The sequence below is a fragment of the Tachypleus tridentatus genome, chromosome 3 (assembly GCF_004210375.1).
Source record: "Tachypleus tridentatus isolate NWPU-2018 chromosome 3, ASM421037v1, whole genome shotgun sequence".
NCBI lineage: Eukaryota > Metazoa > Arthropoda > Merostomata > Xiphosura > Limulidae > Tachypleus > Tachypleus tridentatus.
The window spans coordinates 83,137,234-83,162,158 of NC_134827.1; the positions used below are offsets into that span (position 1 = coordinate 83,137,234).

The 24,925-nt window shown below is 34.9% G+C and overlaps 1 protein-coding gene across 1 annotated transcript in view; it reads left to right on the forward strand.

Annotated features, from left to right (window-relative positions):
- The window catches only part of LOC143247364 (uncharacterized), an 85,185-nt gene that overhangs the window by 16,822 nt on the left and 43,438 nt on the right, over positions 1-24,925 (forward strand). Inside the window, exons 2-3 of the mRNA XM_076495317.1 lie at positions 17,647-17,873; positions 21,985-22,375. Of these exons, the coding sequence (XP_076351432.1) occupies positions 17,647-17,873; positions 21,985-22,375 (618 nt within the window). The remainder of the gene's footprint in view (positions 1-17,646; positions 17,874-21,984; positions 22,376-24,925) is intronic.

A 24,925-nucleotide genomic window follows, 5' to 3' on the forward strand; every position in this document is an offset into this window, starting at 1 on the left:
TGAGGTTTGGGGATGCCGTATATTTGTGGTGTGCGTGAGTCGGTTTTACGTAGGTAGGAATAAAGTGTTTGTGAAATTGTGTTGGCTTTTTTCATTTGTAGTAGTAATTTGTTCAGTTGCGTCTCGTGTGTCTTTGTTGGATTTGTGTGTATAGGTTTAAATTTGTTCGTGTCTGATAGGATGTTATTCACTGTTCATGACATCCAACAGCCAACCTTCCCAGGTAAAATTACAAATTTATATTTTCCAGAAACACCTAAAAACAACATCTTAAACGATTTTTTCAAAGAATTTTCTCACAAAACCATCAACATAATTTCACAAAACAGAAAACTGAAAACAACCTTACAAAAATAGACATTAATTGCATAAAAACCTAAAACAAGACAAAAACATAAAAATTCTAAAAGCAGATAAAGGTAACGCTATAGTCATAATGAACACGAATGAATACATCCAAAAAATGAATAACATCCTATCAGACACGAACAAATTTAAACCTATACACACAAATCCAACAAAGACACACGAGACGCAACTGAACAAATTACTACTACAAATGAAAAAAGCCAACACAATTTCACAAACACTTTATTCCTACCTACGTAAAACCGACTCACGCACACCACAAATATTCGGCATCCCCAAACCTCATAAACCAGATTGTCCATTACGACCAATAATGTCCACATATGAATCGTTTAATTACAACCTTGGTAAATACATAGCATGGGCATTCTCCAAATATGTAACATCAGCCAGCTCATTTATCAAAGACTCTTTTAATTTCAAGTCTAATCTAAATCAACTTAATCATAAAGCCTTAATGGCCAGTTTCGATGTTATATCCCTCTTTACAGAAGTTCCAACCACTGAAGCCTGCAAGATAGCCTTAGAACTCTATATCCGAGACCCTAACCCAACTATAGAAATTCCCAGTAACCAGTTAGCAACCCTCATAGAATTCACCACGATAAAGACAAACTTCATGTTCAACAACCAAAACTATATACAAACAAACGGCCTAAGCATGGGCAACCCAGTATCACCAGTTCTAGCCAATATTTTTATGACACAAGTTGAAACACAAGCAATTAACACAGCATTACATCCACCACTATACTGGTATAGATATGTAGATGACACGGTTGCGGGATTCAAATCTACAGAACACATACTTAATTTTTCAATCACATTAACTCTATACATCCCAACATCAACTTCACATGTGAACAGGAAGAAAACAATCAAATATCATTTCTTAACCTCAAAATTACAAGAACTGATACACAATTTCAAACAGAAATCCACCGAAAAATCACCCATACTGGACTATACATTCCTTGGGACTCAGCACATGAAACAAAACAAAACTCAACATACTAAGAAACCAAATAAACACAGCCATAAAACTATGCTCACCAGATAAAATTAACGATGAATTAGACAAAATAAAACAATACTTCACCAACATCAATAAGTTTCCTCCACAAACCGTAGAAAACATTATACGCACACACCTAGACAGAAAGCAAAATCAACCAACTAAAGTAAATACAGCTCACGAATCAAAAACCACGAAACCATATACTGCTGTATACCATATATTCCCGACATCAGCAAACAAATAACCAACATTTGGCAAAAATTAGTAACAAAATATGACATTCCAATTAATACCAAATTTATTCAAAACCCGGCACAAAACTGAGGTCTATACTATGTAAAACTACACTGACAAACACCACACCAACATTATTTATAAAATACAATGTGATAACTGCCACGACTTCTATATTGGAGAAACAAGTAGAAAAATGGAAACCAGATTCAAAGAACATAAAAAGTCACCTTCACACGTTTTCGAACACTGCAAGTCAAATAAACACAACATAACCATAGAAAACACTCAAATACTAAATAAAGAAACAAACATAAACAAACGTAAAATTAAAGAAGCCTTACTTATACAACAACTTAAACCCAAAATAAACCAATATAAAGGAACGCCTTTATACCTATATTAATATAATAAATAAAATTATATATTCAAACATCTAATACCGCCCTCTACATTTCGACACACAGTTACACAACCCCTTTCAAACATGTGGTCAGCTTCCGGTCAGTTACCTCTTTCTTTGTGAACCTGACGATGACCGAAGAAGGTCGAAACGTTGTTCGCTCTTCTATGTAAAGTGTTTTCTCAGCCCAAACGAGCCGTTTTTGCATATAAATTTGGTTGTGTATATTTTTACCAGGTTGTTGCTATACAAGGATAACACTTTAATTTCCATTTAGACTCACTTTGTTTATACGAGTTTAACAGGTGTTAATAGACAGCTCGATGGTCTTGTTATATGGTTATCTTGGAAGTAGTTATTGTTTTGATATTGTTTGCTTGTATAATTCTGCTCGTGCGAAAGCTGTGTGTGGGTGTTTTCTTAGATCAAAGCCACATCGGGCTATCTGCTGAGCCCACCGAGGCGAATCGAACCGCTGATTTTAGCTCTGTAAGTCCGGAGACATACCGTTGTACTAGCGGGAAGCGTGTGCGAAAGCTACTCGAGGACTTTTTTTGCTCTAGCCAGTTCCTAATTTTGATTAGAGGAAAGGTAGCTAACTGTTCTACACTCTCTCTTCTACAACTGTTGTCTTACCGAATTGTAGGATTTGACTGTTATCCTTATAATGCACTCAAATTCTCAAAGCGCGGAGTGCAACTATTTGTAGTAACAAGACTCGAACTTTGAATCGGGAGATTCACAGTTCAACATGCTAATCACTGGTCACGCTCAATCCTATTTCGACATGGTATTTGCAGAAATTCGTTTAAGTACGCTAAACCCAAGAAAAGGTAAAAATATTAATACAACCGAATTCATTTTTTATTAGGAACTTGTATTGAAGTATAAATGCCTTTTAATAACGTTGTCCCTAGTGGCTCAGAACTAAGCCTATAACAATCAGTGATGTCGAGAAAACCAACTTGTAGAGAAAAATATATATGTAAAAACGGCTCGTTTGGGTTGAGAAAATATTTTACGTAAAATAACCAATAGTGAAGCGTTTAAAAACAATAGCCAACGTTGCTGCACTCAAATCACAATATATCTTCAACGCTGTTCATCTGAAAAAAGTGTTTCATCCAACGTTTTGCTTTACGATTACAAATATTCTGTCTTTCTCTCCGCTTCAACCTTTTAATTTACATGATGCCATTATGTTTTGACACACCAAGAATTTATGATTGGTCTTTGTTTGACTGTTATAGATGTTTATCCACGCCAAATACCATTTATTAAACTTTTTTTTTCCTTTTTTCACGACGAACATTATCTAATATTTATTAATTAAGTAGATCGTCTAACGTACGCATACCATTCAAGTCTCACGTAATCTGATCGTAACTGAGGTAGATGTCTTAGGTTTATGACAGCCTTGGGTCAGTATCAGCTAAAAATCTAAGTTGTAAAATAGATGTACAGGCCATAAAATTGCTCAGTTTTAGTCAGTCAGGGTTATTGCACCTGGGAAACCTTGGTGGTTATCAAATCATCTGAGTTTGGCTGTTATGCATGCACGTGCAAATCGAGGGGAAAATTTTTAACATTCAGTTTATATATGCGTGCGGGTGGGCGCTGATAAGAATCAAGTGCTATTTAGCCTACCAATTATGAGATCAGTGATATGTGTAGCGACTCAGTGTTGTAGCCTTTAGACTGGTGTTTTCGACATCATTTACTGAAGATGATGAAACATTTTAATGTACTTCAATGTTTAAAGTGTTCGTTTTGTTTGTTTTTTTAATTTCGCTCAAAACTACACGAGGGCTATCTGCGCTAGCCATCATTAATATAGCAGTGTATGACTAGAGGGAAGGCAACTAGTCATCACCACTAACCGCCAACTCTTGGGCTACTCTTTTACCAACGAATAGTGGGATTGACCGTAACATTATAACGTCCCCCAGGTTGAAAGGGCGAGCATGTTTGGTGTGACGGGGAGTCGAACCCACGACTCTCAGACTAAGAGTCGAGTGCCTTAACCACCTGGCCATGCCAGACCTATTTTTCAAGTACGCGCACAAAAAACTTAAAAATAACTCAGAATTGACAAATGCTTCTCTACACATGTATATTAGATATTTATATGCATATTAGTTTCAATTACAATAAAAAAGTAGTATCACACCAAAGTTCTTCACTTTTGTGTAAGTTTCTGAAAACCGTATCAAACTCTTATTTTAGTTTTTAATCTACTTTTTCAGTTTATTCTCTGCACTATGACCATATCACAAATCTATCGGTATTTCATACAAACCAGAACGTAATATAAACTAAAAATTACGAGTTAAATTTTGTAAGAAGATGAAGCACCTAAAACCAATAGGCCTAAAGTTTATGAACAAAATTCTTTCACAAAATTTAAACTTAAAAATTAATTTCAAGTTAAAACTAATGGCAATATGTATGGAAGAAATTGAGGAAAAAAGTGTTTTACTCATGAAATGAATAATAAAGTTGAAAAATTTCACGAAAACCCAATAAAATATACGAATTGTGGTAACTAATCTCTGTTACGTATTATAATTTATTTTAAACGACTCTCCGATTTATCAATATTAAGTTACGTACGTTACATATTACCATTTCAACTTATCTGAAATTTTAATTTTGATTTATAAGTTAATTAAATGTTAATATGTATCACATTTATGATATTTGCCAATAAAATTGATACACAAAATTTTCTTTCTCAACACAAATATATTTTAATATTCAGAAAAGAACAAACAATTTATAATAACAGCTATTACAAATAGTTATTTATATAGAAAAATTTTACAAACTTTCAAACAATATCAAGTCTTTTATCTGGTCTAAAACTGAATATTTTATCAACGGTCAAGGTCGAGCAAATTAATTTTATGTTGATAGACCAATACACTTCACTTTAGGGGAATGCTAGCTGGCTTTATCCATCACACGTGATGTTTTCCATAATATAATAACTAATATCCTCGTAGAAATACTAACGTTCGAAGTTAATTCTCTGAAATTATACGGTTCTTAATGTTCGAAATATATAAATTTTTCTGGTCAAATTCTGTAGTTTTTAGATTAATTAGTGTTAATTACAGTCATAGTTTCCGAGGCTTTTAGTTTACTGACGATAGCGACCAAACAATATTCTGCTACTGTCTCTCGGCGCGTCGGTTTGTATACTTTAAGGCGAGATTCTCGAACGTTCAACAATATTCGAAGATACACTAATGTTTCATAAAACATACATTGTTGATTCTTGCTCTCGAAAATATTCTACAAATTTAGAGAATAAGCGGGACTTGCGCAACACACATCCAACAATATACTCACATGCAACAAACTCAAATATTAAAATAAATATATAACAGTACATCCGCTACACATCTAAGTTAGATTTTTTAAAACGAAATGACTACGTAGAGCTAAGTATGTATGCATATACTAAAATGTAAAATGGTCAAAAAAGTGAAATTCAAGCCAGCCCTAGCGAACATTAGATATTATTAAACGACAGATATGAACGGAATGTTTCCAAAAGATAACTCTGCCTTTTATATATATTAGATACATATTCCGTGTACTATGAAATATACTAAAACGAATTTAATCCACCTTAAAGTCCTAGCAAGATGCTGCATAATTTTAAAATATTATTCTCTTTTCCTTTTATTTTTTATACATGTTCTTAGATTATTGTTGTTTTAAGCATAACATTACACAAAGGGCTATTTGTTCTCTGCTTACCAGTGTTATCAACACCCTCTTTCTAGGGGTACAAGTTTGCAGATATACTGCCGGGCCACCAGTAAAAAAACATTGAGAATCAAACCAAGTTATTAAAAATTGTGAATTTTTACATAAATGGTTATTGCATTTAGGTTCTTATAATATTAGAAATTTCTATATTTGTTGTAATTTTGCAAAATCCTCCATAAATTGTGTGTTAATTTGAGGATTTAGTGTAAATCCCTATTTTACGTATTTTCTGAAGGATGAAACAAAGAATACGGCTATAAGTTGTCGCTTTGGGAAGGTCCACTATGAAAACCATCTATTTCGAGATTCGTGTATTTTTCACATAGGTGTGGCTAAATGAACACACGCCAAGAAAACATACCAACATAATGAAATTCCAATATTAGAATTGTTCTAGCTTGCATGTGACTCTATCTTTAATTCAAAAGCGCTTTCACGTTGTAGAAGAATTACCACTATTGTTGTCAGCGTGGAACATTGTAATGTGAATTTATGTAACAATGAATGGGTAATGATAGGTCTTAACATGGGGCGTGGTCAATAATTCATCAACTTCAGCAGCTGATTTATAAAACAGTATTAAAGGATCAGATGTGATTGCTAAGTAAGACAGACTTTAAAAAGTGGTCTTTTTTGTTATTGCTATGGCGGACAGCTTATATTAAATCTGTACTTAATTGACAGCTTACATTAAATAGATACCTTATATCAAACGTTAATTAATAGGCATCTTTTATTAAAACTGAACTTAACAGACAATATTGATTAAACCTGAATTTAACAGACAGTTTATATATATTAATTCAATTAATTCTGTGTTTAATAGCCATCTTAGTGTTAGAACTGTACTCATTAGGCAGCTTGGATTAAATGTTACTTAATAGGTATCTTAGATTAAAACTGTACTTACTAGAGAACTGATACTCTACACGAAACGAGAATCAGTACAAAACGTGCTCGTGATAAGATCAAACTGCTAGCACAGTTGTACTGGAATCTTTAACATGCTCCTTTAACTTGTAATGTTGAACTTGTTCTCAAACTACATCAAGACATTTTTATCAGTTTAGATCCAAGAAAATTTTGATGCATTGTTAAGAAGACCCCTGACTCAATATGTTAAGTTAAATTTTAAATGTATTCATCTGTTTTGTTTTTTTAATTTTGTTATATTTATCGCTTGTCTCTAGCATTTAATTTAATTTTTTTGGAATCCATTCATAACCTGAGACTAAAAATGTTGTAACGTCATTGTAAATCTAACCAGGCTGAATTGTATTTTGAAGATTACGTTACTAGACAAACATATAAAAGGTAAATGGGGATCATTTCTAAATAACAAATGCATAGGATAAATGGGAATCATTTCTAAATCAACAAATACACAGGATAAATGGGATCATTACTAGAATAATATGTAAAAGATAAATGGGGAATATTACCAGGCCAACATATAAAGGATAAATGATGATCATTACTAGACTAACATATAAAAGGTAAAAGGGGATTATTGCTAGATCAACATATAAGAGGTGAATGGAAATCACTGCTGAATCAATATATAAAGGGTAAATGGGAATCGTTGATGGACAAACACATAAATGGTAAATGAGGATCATTACTAGATCGACATATAAAGAGTGAATGAAGATCATTGCTAAGCCAACATCTCAAGGGTAATTGATGATCGTGGGTAGAGTTTTGCTTACATAATTTTTCATAGTTTCGCTCTCAGAGTTATGGTAAATAAAGGATCAGACGTTTCCTGTACATGCAATAATTCTTACTGATTATTTATTAGTCAGTATGTACAGAATGTTTCTTTCGAACCATATATCCAATTATATGTCTCTCAAACCTGATAAACAGCGAAATTGTCAACCAATAGTTCTTTTTTGACATTAGTTTTCGTTATTTACCATGTTATACTTATTTATACCTTCTGATTTTTGGATATTTCTATATTGTCACCACTGTATTCCAAACGTTTATCCAGTAATATAAAGTGATCTTTATATTATTGCGTACTTCAATCTTTACATTTCTCAAAGATCAGTTACTCTAGTTAATGTTTTTCTCTGAAATAATTTTATAATAATCAAGCAGAAACAAAATAATCTGCTTTCTCAAATATGGTTCCACTATTGTTTGAACTTCCCATCGGATTTTGTTTCCAAAGTTCTTACCATGATATTAAGAGTTATTCAAATGTAAGGAAGGGTGAAAACTGAAGGAACCTGTTTGTTGTTTCGAATTAACCACAAAGACACACGGGGGCTATCTGTGCTCTGCCTGTCACGGGTATCGAAACCAGGTTTTTATCAGTGTATGCCCGCAGACATACCGATGTGCCCCTGAAGGGCGAATCTGTTTGAATTAATATTTTATGTTTTCCTGAGCCCAAAATAAGATATAGCTAATAAATTTTAATCTTTAAACTATATTTGTTATTGTTGTGCAAAGCTACACAATCTGGTGTAACTACTCCTTCAATCGTGGGGGATCGGATCTCAGATTTTGACGTTGTAAGTCCCCAAACTTTCCGCTGACTCATCTCGGAGTTTCTATCGTCAACGGATTTTAACACTCCTATCATTACTTTTAGAGAGGATATGAGGTAATAAGTGAATATTTTTCATTTTTAGTGTCAGATACAAAACACAAACTGGAAGCATGCGTATGATTTATAATACCTGATTCAAAAGCATACTTTTGTTATTTATTTTTAAAATCTGCGTTTACGTAATGCTTTTCTTCTCTTAGAATCCAACACTAGTTTTCAAAAAGATCATGTAAACAGATAAAGATACTTAGAATATATAAACAATCTTATAATTGATATACTATAATAAAAACACGTAATAAGATGTACGTGTAAGTGAACATGCAGAGTAGAATGTCCGTTTTATTAGATTTTTTCACAGCACAGATAATATCGTGACAGATTCAGTAAGATTCGTAAAGATATCTTTGTCAGATATAGCTAATTAATTATTCAATGCCTGTAGTCTGCAGTTGGTTCATAGCTATCGATAGAAGACTGTTGTGAAGAGTATTACACCAGTGTTCGTTCTTAGAAATGTAATTGGATTTCGCTTTTTGAAGCAATCACGAACAATTAAAAGTAGAAGAGTGGGATGTTGCATTATATTTGTGTTCATCAAAGTTGAATTAACATATTGAAGGTGAAGACGTAATCGTGGGCAGGGTTCAAATGCATTCTGAACGTTATTTGTTTTCGTAACGGATCAATGGCCCATCCACTGGATAAGAGAGCCTGCTACATCATTACACTTTTCTAGTAAAGAGTCAAACTGATCACATCATTTTCTTCTAAGTGCTGCATCTGGGTGTTCGGTGGCAGTGTGACATAACGTAATTCACTTGGTGCGGAAGAAAATAGGCAAGTATGAGTCAAATATTTTGTTTTAGCCTCTTTGTGCCAGTCACCAATAGATAGTTCACATTTCGAACATGAAGCTATCTGAAGAACAACGTCTCGAGAATGTTCTAATATTCTGGATCATTTACGTTCTGTATTAGAATTCTAAACTTTTACACTATTGCAACTGTTTCTATGTGTTTAACGTACTTTAATAAAGTCCGTATATATAATTACAAATAGTTTAAACGTATTTTTTTTTCATATTTTCTCTTGGACAAGTATTCTTTGTTGTAACAAAAGGTAGCCAGTGCATCGTGCTAGTTGTTTTGTGTCAAGGAGAAAGGGAATTATTTCAGCTGAGATCCTTTACTGATGAAAACATTGTAGTACCTTTGGATAAAATAAGGCTTACACGTGTTTATTACACAAAGAACCCAAATATTCTACTTAATACAAATTCAAAGGTAAACTGTTTCCTTATCTTTCTGTCCTCCGAAAGTTCAGTGGTAAGCTTCGGGTATAATAACGCTAGAATTTAGTGTTCGATACAGGAGGCAGACCAACACAGATAGTCTACTGTATATTTTGGCATTAAAAATATTATCAAACTGTGTTTTCTAGTGGCAGCAAACTTGAAATACAACATATTATATTTGTCATGATAACCGAATCATTACACTATAAAATTTGCTGGTCAGTCGTTCTTTATTGAAAATACATAATCACGTTCCCTATGAATGGGTATGAGAGTGATGTTCAAATTCCAATACTCGGTCAGAACAGAGTAGCCCAAGAATTGGTGGTAGGTTCTGTTGACGCTAGGCTTATCAGTTCAGGAATAAAGGAAGATATCCTGCCCTTAAGTAGCTTCATGTAAGTATCCGAAAACAAACAAACAAACACCTGTCCATTCTTTCTAGAAGAAAAAGGCTCTTAATTCCAAAGGTATTCGAATGGTTGTGCTGTTAAATAATTAGTTTAAAGTTTGTTCTTGAGTAAGAATTATGATTTAAACAAAAAACTACATAGTGGTCTATCTGTACCCTGCCTTCCATGGGTATCATAACCCGATTTTTAGTGTCTTAAGCCCTCAGGTTTACCACTCAGCCATCGAGGTACTTAAATGAAACAAAAAACACTTACGCTTATGAAATGGCTCAGACAAATACTACTGCAGACGTATTTAACTTATACATTTCGAATGACAAACGTTGTTTTCTCAAATATTTCACGTGACTAGATCCTTATGAAGTCACCTCCTCTATTGTACAGCCAACTTATCTAACGCAGGCTTGTTACTTGAAACACAAATCCAATACAATATTTTATAGAAGCCTTTTCATTTAAACGGTGAAAGAATAAAACTTTAACTTCATTATTATAGACCCACCCACCCTGTACACTTACTGTAGTGTGCCACAAATATAATTTGTAATCAGCTATAAACTAACAGGGCTAAGTAAATCGCAAAAGTAGGGATAATATTTTTGTTATAAAATGAATGTTAAATTAAATTTTGTCACAATAACAGATGATAGATAAGCTAGGATATATTCTCTTTTAGAATAAATGCGTATTGTAAGATATCTTCAGGCAATTCTAGTGTTTATGTGTTTTAACTTAAATTACAGTGTTATAGTCATGTACAATATATAGAGAATAAATTTACTAAATAGCTTACAAAACTACGGCAAAGATTATGAACTCGAATAAATCCGTTAATATGTAGTACTGAGCTTTGTTAACTTAAATCAACCATGGTGGGTTGTAGTATTGAGCTTTATCAACTCAAATCAACCATAGTAGGATGTGGTATTGAGCTTTATTAACTTAAATCGCCCTCAGTAGCATAACGGTCTGTCTTATAACGTTAAAAATCGGCTTTCGATATCTGCGGTGGACAGAGCACAGATAACTCATTGTGTATCTTTGTTCTGAATTGAAAACTATAACTGCTTAAATCGACCAAGGTAAGATGTGGGTTTTTATCAGACTAATGAGTAATATCGAGCTATATCATCTTAAATCAAATCAGTTAGGATAAACTATCGAGCAATATTGTTTGTGTCATCGTGGTTACAACTACCTTTAACTATGTATCTGGATGTTAATGTGATCAATGGTTACAGTTACAGTTGACTCAGTACCTATTTGTTTGAATGATTGATGGTTACCATTATCTTTGACTCTGTATCTGGTTGCTGATGTGATCGATGGTTAATTACCGTTGACTCGGCATCTGGTTTATTTTATTACGTGTGGTTACAGATACTGTTGATTATGGTTTGTAATAACATCTTTATTATTCTTTCTATGTTTTACATGTTCAGTTAGTAGACATTTTATTGCTCTGAGTTGAACATATATAACATTATTCTTAATGAGCTCATTGTCAAAACGTTCACACAATAAAAATGTGAATCAATTATTACTCTGTAAGAGTAGTAGAACATTGACACCAAGCTATTTTAATTGGTTAACATTTTAGTGCTCAGTTGCTTTGTCAGCTTCATGCTCAAGTCAATTAGATTTCAGGATTTTTTCACACTGCCACACAGAAGGCTACCTCTTCACAGCCATCCCAGTTGTGAACTGATAGACTAAAAGGGAAGCAAATAGTCAATAGCACCCAATGTCATCTTTTGGATTTATCTTGTGTGACTGAATAATGTGAAATGATTGCCTCACTTCTTATAACGCACGTGTGAAGCTCGTGTTTTGCGACAGTGGGCAGCGAACCATGAGCCCTCGTATTCATAGTCCAAGCACGCTAACCTATAGGACACGCTTATCCTAAATAAATTAATACAACTCTAGAAGATCGCTTTATTTACTCCTGTGTAAAGAAAATTGGTTGTATTGTTGTTGTTGTTTTTTAGATTAACACGAGAACAAGTAAACCTTCAAACTCGTTATGTTGGATTGTGTAATTTTCGTATAAGTGAATGAAAATATTAAAATAAACATAAAGCCAGTCTATCATTCCATGTACCACTCACTGAGCTCTACCAGTTTTATGGATATATGCCAGTCATCGATAACTCCGGATATGGATGAGCAAAGCGAAAGAACAACACTAGGTTTCCTATAGTAATGTAATGTATATTAGTAAATCAAAATGTTTATTTTAAAGCAAGTTGAAAGAGCCCTACCCACAGCCAGTGTCCTTATTGATTTTAAGATACCCTGCCATTCTGTACGCGTTTCACACGATTTTTTTTTACAGTTTTGTTAATTATGTTAAGTGACTACAAAACTATACATTTCTTTGTAACGCATTGTGAATGAATTTATAGTATTTACATCTAATAGTAACAAACCACTAAATAGTGGTGTTTTTGTTACTATTAGATATAAATACTATAAATACGATCACTTCAATGTGATTTAAATTAAAAACAAGAATACAGATAATAAACATGGCATCATAGGAAAATAAATAAGCGTAAATATGGCAAGGAGTTTGAAGTTCCACTAGAAATGTATTGTTTTCAATGTCACATTTATTTGATACTAGCCACAATGATCAGGCGCTCGATTTATTCCACCATGTAGCAGCAACTATACACAACATCAAGTGCTTAATTTGTTCTAATGTGTAGCAGTAACTATACACAACATCAGGTGCTCGATTTGTTCTAATGTGTAGCAGTAACTATACACAACATAAGGTGCTCGATTTGTTCTAATGTGTAGCAGTAACTATACACAACATCAGGTGCTCAATTTGTTCTAATGTGTAGCAGCGACTCCACAGTTTGGGCAATAAGAGATGATCTGCCAAGCGAAGCTGTTATCTCTGTTGTTTTTTTTAATTACTGTCTAACGTATTATAGATAAATCACCACAGCAGCCACAACGCTTCATTACTCTTATAGTTTGTAAGATACACCTGTAGGTGGCGACACATTCCACAAGCATTGCTGAATTAATTGATCTGTCAAGATTTGTTTTCCTAACATGTTTCCTGTACGGCGAATGTTCCATAGAGAACCATGTTGGAGTGACGAATTTTCTGTGTGCAACCTTAAATATATATATATATATATAAATGCAAATATCTCCTTATAATCTCTTCTTCTTTGCTCTTGACACCAAGACAAAAGATGTTGTTTACGAAGTTTTACGTTATATCAGTAAATTAACACGTAAATAAAGAATTGAATCAGTTAGAGAACTGTCTTCCAATCAACGCCAGGTACTTTACTAGTATAGATAATATCTTCAAGTTATGTTCCATGTCGATGCCCGAGTACTGATTAATACGGTGAGGAACGGTAGTAGTTCCGACAGCCAAGCACGTGTAAAAAGTTGGTGGAAAACTAATAACCAGTGGATGTTTTTATAACATGGACAATTTTTTGTTTCTGGAGTACTGGTTCACGTAAACTACATCAGCTAAAAGTGTTGTTCCATTTTTAACATGCAGTGTGACACAATATTAGTTAAGGTCAACACTGTGTACGGTAAGAGAAATACGGCTCCAGAGTAACGCTAAACGTACTCTCTTCTTATTTAATTTGTGCCATGTGTTCCAATACAAATACAGCGACCTTTGAAATACAGTATTTACATTACAAGATATCTACATTTCTAAGACATTTCAACACCAAAATTAACCAGCTACTATGATGTTTATATCATTCATATTAATTATGTTATTTATTCATGTGTTTGAAAGAAACATTCCTCTGTAAAAATAAAACAATATTCCTTAGTCTTTGGTTGAACTTTATAATGCTAAGTATCTTAACCACCAGCCTACAATGTAAGATTCATACAACCCACTTGTTTCTAAGCATGTACCTCATTAGCTGCATGACGTGGATTTTTGAAAAGAAAGCCAAAGTTCATATTTTTCCTAAAAAGTCTGACAGACAACAGTTAAAACCAGTGACACTGAACGCAGCATTCAGCTAGCACTGCATGTGTATATATAAAAAGTAATATCTCAGCCACATTAGGTGAAGATGTCAGACATATAATCAAATCAGAAGTACCAGATGATACAAGCTCGTAATCTGCTATTACTTATATTACAATATAAGTTTAGTGATAAGTTTTACGCACTTACAATGATAAGATCCAGAGTTTGATTCTCCGTGGTGGACACAGTGCAGATAGCTCGTTGTGTAGCTTTTTACTAAGAAGACAACAACAACGTTATAATATTAACACTACTACCAATGATTACTGGAACCGTTAATACATATCAAGACTCTTCCTTTAATGGGCCCGGCATGGCCAGGTTGTTTAAGGCGTTCGACTCATAATCTGAGGGTCGCGAATTCGAATCCCGGTCGCACCAAACGTGCTCCCCCTTTCAGCCGTGGGAGTGTTATAATGTAATGGTCAATCCCACTATTCGTTGGTTAAAGAGTAGTCCATGAGTTGGCGGTGGGTGGTGATGACTAGCTGCCTTCCCTCTAGTCTTACATTGCTAAATTAGGGACGGCTAGCACAGATAGCCCTCGAGTAGCTTTGTGCGAAATTCAAAAAACAAACTTCCTTACAGGAACTGAGCATCATAATTTAACTTCGTCGACCAAGGCCATCTCCAAGAGCAACACCGATGGTGTTAAGCCACAGTGCTAATTTTAATTACTACATTAAAACATCGTACATGAAAATCTCACTTCAAGACATCACAACCACCAGCATAGAATATTTAAAAGTATTATTTCGGAAGTATATGTCAAAGTGTTGGATTTTATTTTTTGTGTTTTGCTACTTGCCGTTAAAGCAAACAAAGTATGGGAGAACCAAAATACACAACTTTTGATTATATTGAGATATATGATACTCGAAACACCAGAAAACAGCTAACAGCCTTAGTTTTATTAGGCTAGGCGTAGCCCATTAGTTAGCGTACCTGGACTATAAGTACTGAACTATGAGTACTTATAGTTCGCGATCTTTTCGGTTAAAATGTTCTACAAATCTGAGGCATATGCGTGCTATGACATTTACGCCAAATCCCGCTATTCTATCAGAGAAAATCAGTCTGAAGTTAGCTGAGACTGCTGTTGACTAGCTGCTACCTTCCTTCTACTGTAGTTTGTTTGTTTGTTTTGGAATTTCGCACAAAGCTACTCGAGGGCTATCTGTGCTAGCCGTCCCTAATTTAGTAGTGTAAGACTAGAGGGAAGGCAGCTAGTCATCACCACCCACCGCCAACTCTTGGGCTACTCTTTTACCAACGAATAGTGGGATTGACCGTCACATTATACACCCCCACGGCTGGGAGGGCGAGCATGTTTAGCGCGAGGCGGGCGCGAACTCGCGACCCTCGGACTACGAGTTGCACGCCTTACGCGCTTGGCCATGCCAGGCCTTTCTACTGTAGTAAATCAGCTCAAAGTTAGGGAAGATGGCCCAACATGCTAAGGAAAACTCTCAAATATTCTTTAAAAATCTGATAAAAGATATGGGTGCAACAGGTTTTTACAATATAATCATCATCACCACAGTTTCTTATTACTAATGATTTTTTTACAGTACAGCCATCATCACAACAGTTTCTTGTTGACAAGGAGTTTTTTATAGTACAGCCATCATCACAACAGTTTCTTGCTGCTAAGATTTTTTTTTTACAGTACAGCCATTATCACCACAGTGTCTTATTGCTAACGAGTTTTTACAATACAGCCATCATCACCATAATTTCTTACTGTTAAGGAGTTTTTTATAGTACAGCCATCATCACAACAGTTTCTTGCTGCTAAGATTTTTTTTACAGTACAGCCATTATCACCACAGTGTCTTATTGCTAACGAGTTTTTACAATACAGCCATCATCACCATAATTTCTTACTGTTAAGGATTTTTTATAACTCAGCCATTATCTGTACAACTTTCTACTGTTGCTAAATTACAGTTTCGATATTTATGTTTTGAAAACATTAATGAGAACAAAAATAATATAGTTTCTGTTTGCTTTTGTGCTTTAAGATGTGTTATTCTCACTTGTAGTTCATGTTTAATTGATTTTAATGTTCCAGCCGCTCATTATATCAGTATAGAGATTACATTTCAAATAGTATCAGAGCAAACTGTAGCCAATGTCATACTTTAATATAAATTTTTCACATTTTCTAAATCGCCAGTGTGAAAGTACTGTATTGAACTAATCAAGTGAATATACACTACATGGGTAAAGATATGTGGACACCCCTTCTAATTAGTGGGTTCGGCTATTTCAGCCACACCCACTACTAACACTTGCATAAAATAAAGCATACAGCCATGCAATCTCCTCAGACAAAAATTGGCAGTTGAGTTGGTCTTACTGAAAAGCTCAGTGACTTTCAACGTGGCACTGTCATAGGATGCCACCTTTCCAACAAGTAAGTTCATCAAATTTCTGCCTTGCTAGAGCTGCCCCGGTCAACTGTAAGTTCTGTCATTGTGAAGTAAAAACGTTTAGGAGCAAGAAAAGCTCAACCACGAAACGGTAGGCCAAACAAGTTCACATAACGGGACCATTGAATGTTGAAGCGCATAAAAATCGTTTGTCCACAGTTGCACCACTCACTACCGAGTTCTGGAAGTGACGTCAGGAATTGTTCGTCGGGAACTTCATGAAATGGGTTTTCATAGCTGAGTAGCCGCACACAAGCCTAAGATCACCATGCGCAATGCCAAGCGTCGGTTGGATTGGTGTAACGTACACCGCCATTGGACTCTGTATAAATGGAAACGCATTCTCTGGAGTAATGAATCACGCTTAACTATCTGGTAGTCTGACGGACGAATCTTGGTTTGGCGGATGCAAGGAGAACGTTTCCTTACAGTGCCAACTGTAAAGTTTTGTGGAGAAGGAATAATGGTCTGGGGCTATTTAGTTTCAGTGAAGGAAAATCTTAATACTACAGTGTACAATGACATTCTAGAGAATTGTTTGCTTCCACCTTTGTGGCAACAGTTTGGGGAAGGCCCTTTTTAGTTTCAGCATGACAATACCTCCTTGCACAAAGCGAGCTCCATAAATACATAGTTTGCCGAGGCTGGTGTGGAAGAACTTGACTGGCCTGCCTGCACAAAGCTATGACCTTAACCCCATCCAACACCTTTAAGATGAATTGGAATGCCGACTGCGAGCTACGCTTTATCGCCCGACATCAGTGCCTGACCTCACTAATGCTCTTGTATCTGAATAGGAGCGAATCTCTGCAGCCATGTTTCAAAATCTAGTGAAAAGCCTGTCCAGAAGAGTAGAGACTGTTATAGCAGCAAAGGGGGGACCACCTTCATATTAATGCCCATGGTTTTGGAATGAGATGTTCAAAGGTGTGATGGTCGGGTGTCCACATACTTTTGGCCATGTAGTGTGTATACAAATGTAAATAAATGACATTCATCAATATGCTAAATTACTCATTATAAAACTTGTTCCGATCAATTTCACGTATGTTGTTTTCTTTATGAGTATAATTTTTTTGAAATTTTCATTCACAGCTAAACTAGTGTTTCGTTCTCCACTACACGAACCACGGATCTACGAGAGAGCGCCACCAAATGTCCATGTGACGACAGTCCATGCTTATGACCCTGAATCACCTCGGAAGCAAGTGACGTATAATCTTTTGAACACCACTGACCATACGTACTTCAAACTGGACAGACCTTCTGGCAACCTGACAACTGCTAGAACTATAGACCGAGTTGCGAACGAGTTGTATCATGTGAGTTTGTTTGTATAACTTATAATTTCTCCTAAAAATACATCTAAATTATCTTTGGTAAGTTTAGTTGTATAACCTATTTAATTCTGAAACTACATTTAACATTATTTTTGGTAAGTTTGTTTGTATAACTTATCATTCTATTATTGAACTGTTTCTACATTAAATGTTATTTTTAGCAAGCTCGTTCTTATAGTTTATCATTTCATTTTGAAGCTATTCCTACATGAAATGTTATTTTAGTGAGTTTCTTTGTATAACTAATTATTTCATTTAAAACTTTATATTCAGTGAAGTTTTAGACAGTTTGTGTAACCTGTTGTTTCATTCTGAAACTACATTCCATATTATTTTTTGGTGAGTTTGTTTGATAACTTATCGTTCCATTATGGAACTATTTTTTCAGGCATAATTATTTTTGTTACCGTTATAACTTTGCTGTGAAACTAATACTGATATAGTTAATATTGGTGTTAATATTGTCACGGATAGTGTTGTCACTTAATATAAAGTTTATAGAACAAGAATAATTTAATTGTAGCGTAGTTTTGGTATAGCTGTATTCGTTGTAGTAATAAACTTATACCTGGCAGTAATCGGATTCCTTAAGATAATTTGGTTACATAAAATCTTTGATTTAAATACATTATATGAAGTGTTTTAATCTCTAACGTACAAGGTGACAGACGTAATCGTATAAGTGACCTACTTTCTTGATATGACTGAAATTTTATGCGACTTAAGTACAAAATTCTTAGCCCTTTTTAAGTATATTGATAAGTTACCTTCTAAATATTAATGCAATCTAAATTGTATTTTTTGTATATTAGCTTCCTGTTCTTCTTGGTAACAACGTGTACTCACTTTAACCCTGCCAGAAGATAGAAACAAAATTACATACAAGTAACACAACAAACTTTTCTTTATGATTAACTGCATATACACGATTGTCCTGACATCACAGACGACAGGAGTGTCTACCACGTTATCAACGCACATGATATGAAACTTCTGATAAATGTCGTATGAAGGTCAATACCACTATTATATGTAAAATCGGCTCGTTTGGGTTGAGAAAAATTTTTTAAGTAGAGGAGCGAACAACGTTTCGAGCTTCTTCGGTCATCAAGGTCGAAACGTTGTTCGCTCCTCTACGTAAAAAAATTTCTCAACCCAAACGAGCCGATTTTACATATATATTTTTCTCTACAAGTGGATTTTCTCGACATCACTGATTATCAAAACCACTATTGTTCTTTAACTTGGTATTTGGCCCGGCATGGCTAGGTTGTTAAGGTACTCGACTCGTAATCTGAAAGTCCCGGGTTCGAATCCCCGTCACGCCAAACATGCTCGCCCTTTCAGCTGAGGGGCGTTGTAATATGACAGTCAATCCTACTATTCGTTGGTAAAAAAGTAGACCAGGAGTTGGCGGTGGGTGATGATGACTAGCTGCCTTCCCTCTAGTTTTACACTGTTAAATTAGGGACAGCTAGCGCAGATAACCCTCGTGTAGCTTTACGCGAAATTCAAACAAAACAAACAAAGAAACAAACTTGGTGAATTTTCTAACACAACTTATACTTTCAATGTAGCAAATTTCCATGTTTACACTTTGTTTCATACATTACATATTCAAATTAATTCTACTTTTAAATACACAAATAAAAAATGATTAATGCATATTGTATCATTTTTAGAACGTTAAATCCATCTACTCTGTTAACTTTTAACTTAATGCTCTGTAATTAATTCAAGTACAAGCTGAATTAATTAAAAGCACTTTCAGAAGCTAATCCACTTATTCCTTTAAAAAAAATTTTGGCGTCAACCAATTCCGATACTTTTGTGCACACTGCATTCTATGGATAATGTTAACCTATATGAAACAAGACCATTAAAACCGTTTCAGTATGCCTACTGTTTTGAGACTCAAAAAGGTTCGATAATGGCAACAATTGCATAGAAACAGTTGGTCAACATTAAATCTCGAGATATATAACTCCAAAATTCTGGTTCAATTTTCCAAACCCAGTGTGTATCCAGTGTGTACCTCTGCGTAAACAACAATAAACTTTCAAACGTTTTACAATAACCGTTATATATTTTTCTTGTCATCCATGACAACCAAATAACACCCAATTATGGGAGAGCTTCTCATGACATCCAAGCTACTGCAGATAGTATTGTACACTAATATCCCACCATGGGAGAGGTCCTCATGACAACCAGTCTACTGCAGACAGTATTAAACAGCAATATCCTACCATGGAAGAGCTCCTCTTGACGATCAGTCTACTGCAGACAGCATCATACAGTAATACCCCACCATGGGAGAGGTCCTCATGACAACCAAACTACTGTAGACAGTATTAAACAGTAATATCCTACTATGGAAGAGCTCCTCTTGACGATCAGTCTACTGCAGACAGCATCATCATACCCCACCAGTGACGATCAGTCTACTGCAGACAGCATCATACAGGGAGAGGTCCTCATGACAACCAATCTACTGCAGACAGCATCATACAGTAATACCCCACCATGGGAGAGCTTGTTATGACAAACAAGCTACTGGAAACAGTATCATATTCAAAGCGGTATTATATACGTTGATGGGATAATGAGTTTTAAACTAACAGAACACTAAGTTTTATTGTAGCATGTGCTGAATATTACATCACTACGAAATTCATAGCAACTTACACTAAGCTGTTGACGGTGTTTTCTCTCAGTATCAGAACCTTGAGACCGGCTAGTCTTGGTTAATTAATTATTTTATAATTCTAGTATTAACACGTAATTTGACCTTTTCTTGTATATTATTCTGTTAGGCTAATTGTGGTTAATGCATATTTTGAATGAATATCGTATATTCTTTGACCTATCAAACTAGACGCAAAGTGCTCGTGTCTTGCCCATCGGCAGGGCCTGTTTCGTGAAACGTGACTCTGAACTTAATAACACGAGTTACCACTGTTTCGAGCGAAGTTTAGTCAGTATTTGTATCACTAATTAAACCATGAGTCGCAATGTTGGGAGAAAGGAGACTCATGAACCTGATCTCTTTGTGAAATGAGATCGTTGTTTCATAGTTTTATTTTATACACGTACAGATTAAGTAACTTTCACTGATTTAGACAAATTTCTAGGTTTGGATAATTATTTTTTGTTGACACATTATATTACATAGCTGTTTCTATGTGAACTCAGATCAGAAAAAAAGCATTGTAATCACAATTTCATTAGCAAAACTATGATTTCACTGTATTCTTCTAATACAGTAATAATATATTAATTATTTAATAGTTTCCATTTTCACCGAAAAGCAAATAAATTAAAAGAATAAAAATATTTGAAATGTGTTTTAAATAGTAGTTATGAATATTAAGCGATAGGTTATAAATGGGATTATTCAGGACATTTGAATAAGTAACTATTTGTATTTCACATGCAGTTTTACGAATGAAAAAGTTGTTTTAAATTAGTCGTTTGTTTCGAGTAAGGCTTCTTGTTTTGAAGTTCTTGTTTTAAACTACATATTGTAAATTTCTTGTTTCAAATCCTATGTTACATACATCGTGTTTTAAGAGCCACGTTTTAAACCAGCAGATAGCCCGATGTGGTTTTGCTATAAGAAAACACACACACGTTTTAAACTTCACGTTTTAAACACGATGTTTTAAATTCGTATTTTAGTGCACGTGTTTATCTTACTGCGTTGGTTTCTTCCTTTTCCTAAATCGTCATTTTAAGATTAGCCCCCAAGGAGTGATTTGTGAAGTTTACTTATCCTTTCATTGCAACAAAATTTGTTTAAGACAGAAATTTTGAACATTTTTTCAGATTTGGATTTCGCATAGTTTTTGACAAACGTTTTGAACGTCTTTCTGATTTGGATTTCGCGTAGTTACTGAATTACAATCCTCCCTTACAATTATTCAGGCGGCAATGATTTAAAGTTTTAATATTTAGTCTTCCCCCTTCCCCATTTTCGATAGAATTAAATATACTTAAAATAAATCACATTTTCTATATATGTTCAGATCCTTAAGCAACTGGAAAGAAACAAGCCGATGTTATGCATCTTATTTTGCTTTTTACTTCCTAGGTGATGGTAGCAGCCATCAGCCGAGAAGGCGAAGCTGAGGTGAGAAGACTGCAGATAACAGTTACAGAATTCAATCAGTTTGCCCCCCAGTTTGAAAAAGAAGTTTACTACGGTGGCTTGCACGTGAATACCCACGTGGATACTCCCGTCTTAAGTGTTCGTGCGTACGATGATGATCCAGAACCTTACAACGCCGAAGTGTACTACATAATGCACCAGAATGCTTCCGGTTCCTCCTTTGCTATAAACCCAACAACTGGACAATTAACCTTAATTCAACAACTTCAGTTGGTTTCACAATCCCTAAAATTTGGAGTTTTCGCTGAGGATGGTGGCTCCCCCAAGCGGTGGGCACATACAAACATAGAAATTGCTGTGAAAACTATATCTGGTAAGCTTAAAACAAAGTTTATCACTTCTCGATGACAGGAGTAAGCTTATTGTTTCCCTAAAGTGTAGGGAATTACTTACTAAAATGGAAGTACAACTAAAATCCATTATGATTTGCATATGGATATGCTGTTATTTATACAATACAGGTAGGAAAAGAATGACTTGTGATAATAATAAAAACAATAATAAATTTCTCCATTTTGAAATTGCAGCTTAATCAGAGCTACTAAAGGTCGTGTATTCTAAATGTCTAAACCACTTCAGTATGCACTGCATATTTTGGAAAACAAAGAATAAATAATAATTTATCACTTTGGTTGGTTGGTTGGTTGGTTGGTTGGTTTTGTAAAATCCCACGACCAGTGAAAACGGTTGAGATCCGCGAAGCGGTGGTTGAGTTTGTTTGTTTTGAATTTCGCATAAAGCTACTCGAGGGATATCTGTGCTACCCGTCCCTAATTTAGCAGTGTAGGATTAGAGGGAAGGCAGCTAGTCATTACCACCCACCGCCAACTCTTGGGCTACACTTTTACCAACGAATAGTGGGATTGACCGTCACATTATAACGCCCCCATGGCTGAAAGGGCGAGCATGTTTGGTACGACCGGGATCCGAACCCGCGGCCCTCGGATTACAAGTCGAACGCCTTAACACCCTTGACTATGCCGGGCCTCCGGTGGTTGAGAAACACGGGTTTAGTCTTTTTGTTTGTTTGTAAATAACCTCAAAACTACACAATGGGTTACCTTAGCTGTGCTCACCACAAGTGTCGAAAACCGATTTTTATCACACTAAGATTGCAGACATACCGCTGAGCGACAGGACGGCAGCTTTAGAATATCGTGTGTTGTATCTTTTGATGAAATATTTTCAGATGTTCCTCAAGTTTGTTGAATAACGAGTGTTAAGATCTCAGAATGAAGCTGTCTTTCCACGTGAAAAGAATAATTTAAAACGTTGCCTGTGTTTAATTCGTTTCTTGTTTAGAACTTGATGAGTACATATCACTGTAGTACTTCCTTTAAATTCTCTACTCGAAGCTTCATTGCAATATTGCTTAGTTTTTTAACACTTTTCTATCTGACCTTTAAATTGAATAGCATAAATACGGCAGATGTAGGTTTGTTTATGTAATACACGTTTACTTACGTTACAAGCTTTATTTCTGAATATGTTTCAGAGTTCATGTCTCATCAAACATTTTTACTACGGTGCTTAGATGTTTCTCACAGTTATCCTTCGAACTGCATAAATGTCACGTGTCTGTTACGCATCTTCTCATGGCTGGTCTTAATCATACGAATCAAAACAACCCCATTCTCAGACTGATACATATGCAAGTGGTTGAGTTGACATTATGACCACCAGATGACAGTGTGGTCGTTTACTAAAATCATTGCAACAAAAACTAGAAAGAAAACAGTCTTCCCGGATCTGTACAATCAGATATTATTATGGATCTCTGGAGTCTCGCAGAGGAACAGCGTTAAGAAACTTGATACTTCTCGCCTCAGTGGGGACACTCCAACTTTTTATTTTATATTTTTTACAACAATAATGTGAGTTAGAAACTTGTTTTCGCAGTAGGAATTTAATTAATCTTCAAGAACTCCTACTACCTTGTTTAAAAAAAGTCAGCTTCAAGACACAGAATCCAGTAACGTCGTGTTTTTGTTTCAAACTCTACTCTGTATTAAAGCTGATGCAAGTTTTTACGTAGCTGTTTATACTTGGCGCGTAAAAGAACCCGGATATTGAAAACAAAAAAACAACATCAGCATATATAATACAACCATCTGTAATAAACACCTTCCGGATTAAAACTCGTAGTCGTGACTAAATCTGTATTTGATTATTAAACGAATATTACATAGTGATTGAAATATACCTTTATAGAGGGCATTTCATGGCAACTAACATTTATCACAGCATATTATCTACAGCTGTTTGTGGAGGTATTTATAGTTCATCTATTAAAGCAAATTTTAAAACACCATGACTATTATTCACCTGGGTTCAAGGTAACAACAATGTAATTCAAATGATGAACAGCAACCGGTTATTTCCTCTTTTCATTTTCTATCATTATTATTTAATTAAACAAGTATTTGATTTGTAGTTGCCCTTGGCTACAGCTGTTTGTAGAGGTGTTTATAGCTCATTTGTTAGAGTAAATTTTTAAAGGCCACGACTGTTATTCGTTTGGATTTAACATAATTTAAATTAAGAATACCAGGTGGTGATTTATTTTTTAACTTTCTGTTATCATATTATTTGAACAGTATTGTATTTGATGTTGTCCTTAGCCACAGCTGTTTGTGGAGGTGTTTAGAGTTCATTTGTTGAAGTAAATTTTAAAAGACTACGGCTGTTATTCTTTTGGTTAATTGATGCGACGTACAACAGCTGGCAATTTGTTCTTTAACTTTGTTTATTATCTAAACAAGTATTGAGTTCGAAGACGTCCTTGCAACCAGAGAACATAGTCTTTTTCACATTAAGAAATAAACTTCGATCAAAACTTGTAGTGCATACTGGAGAGATTTAC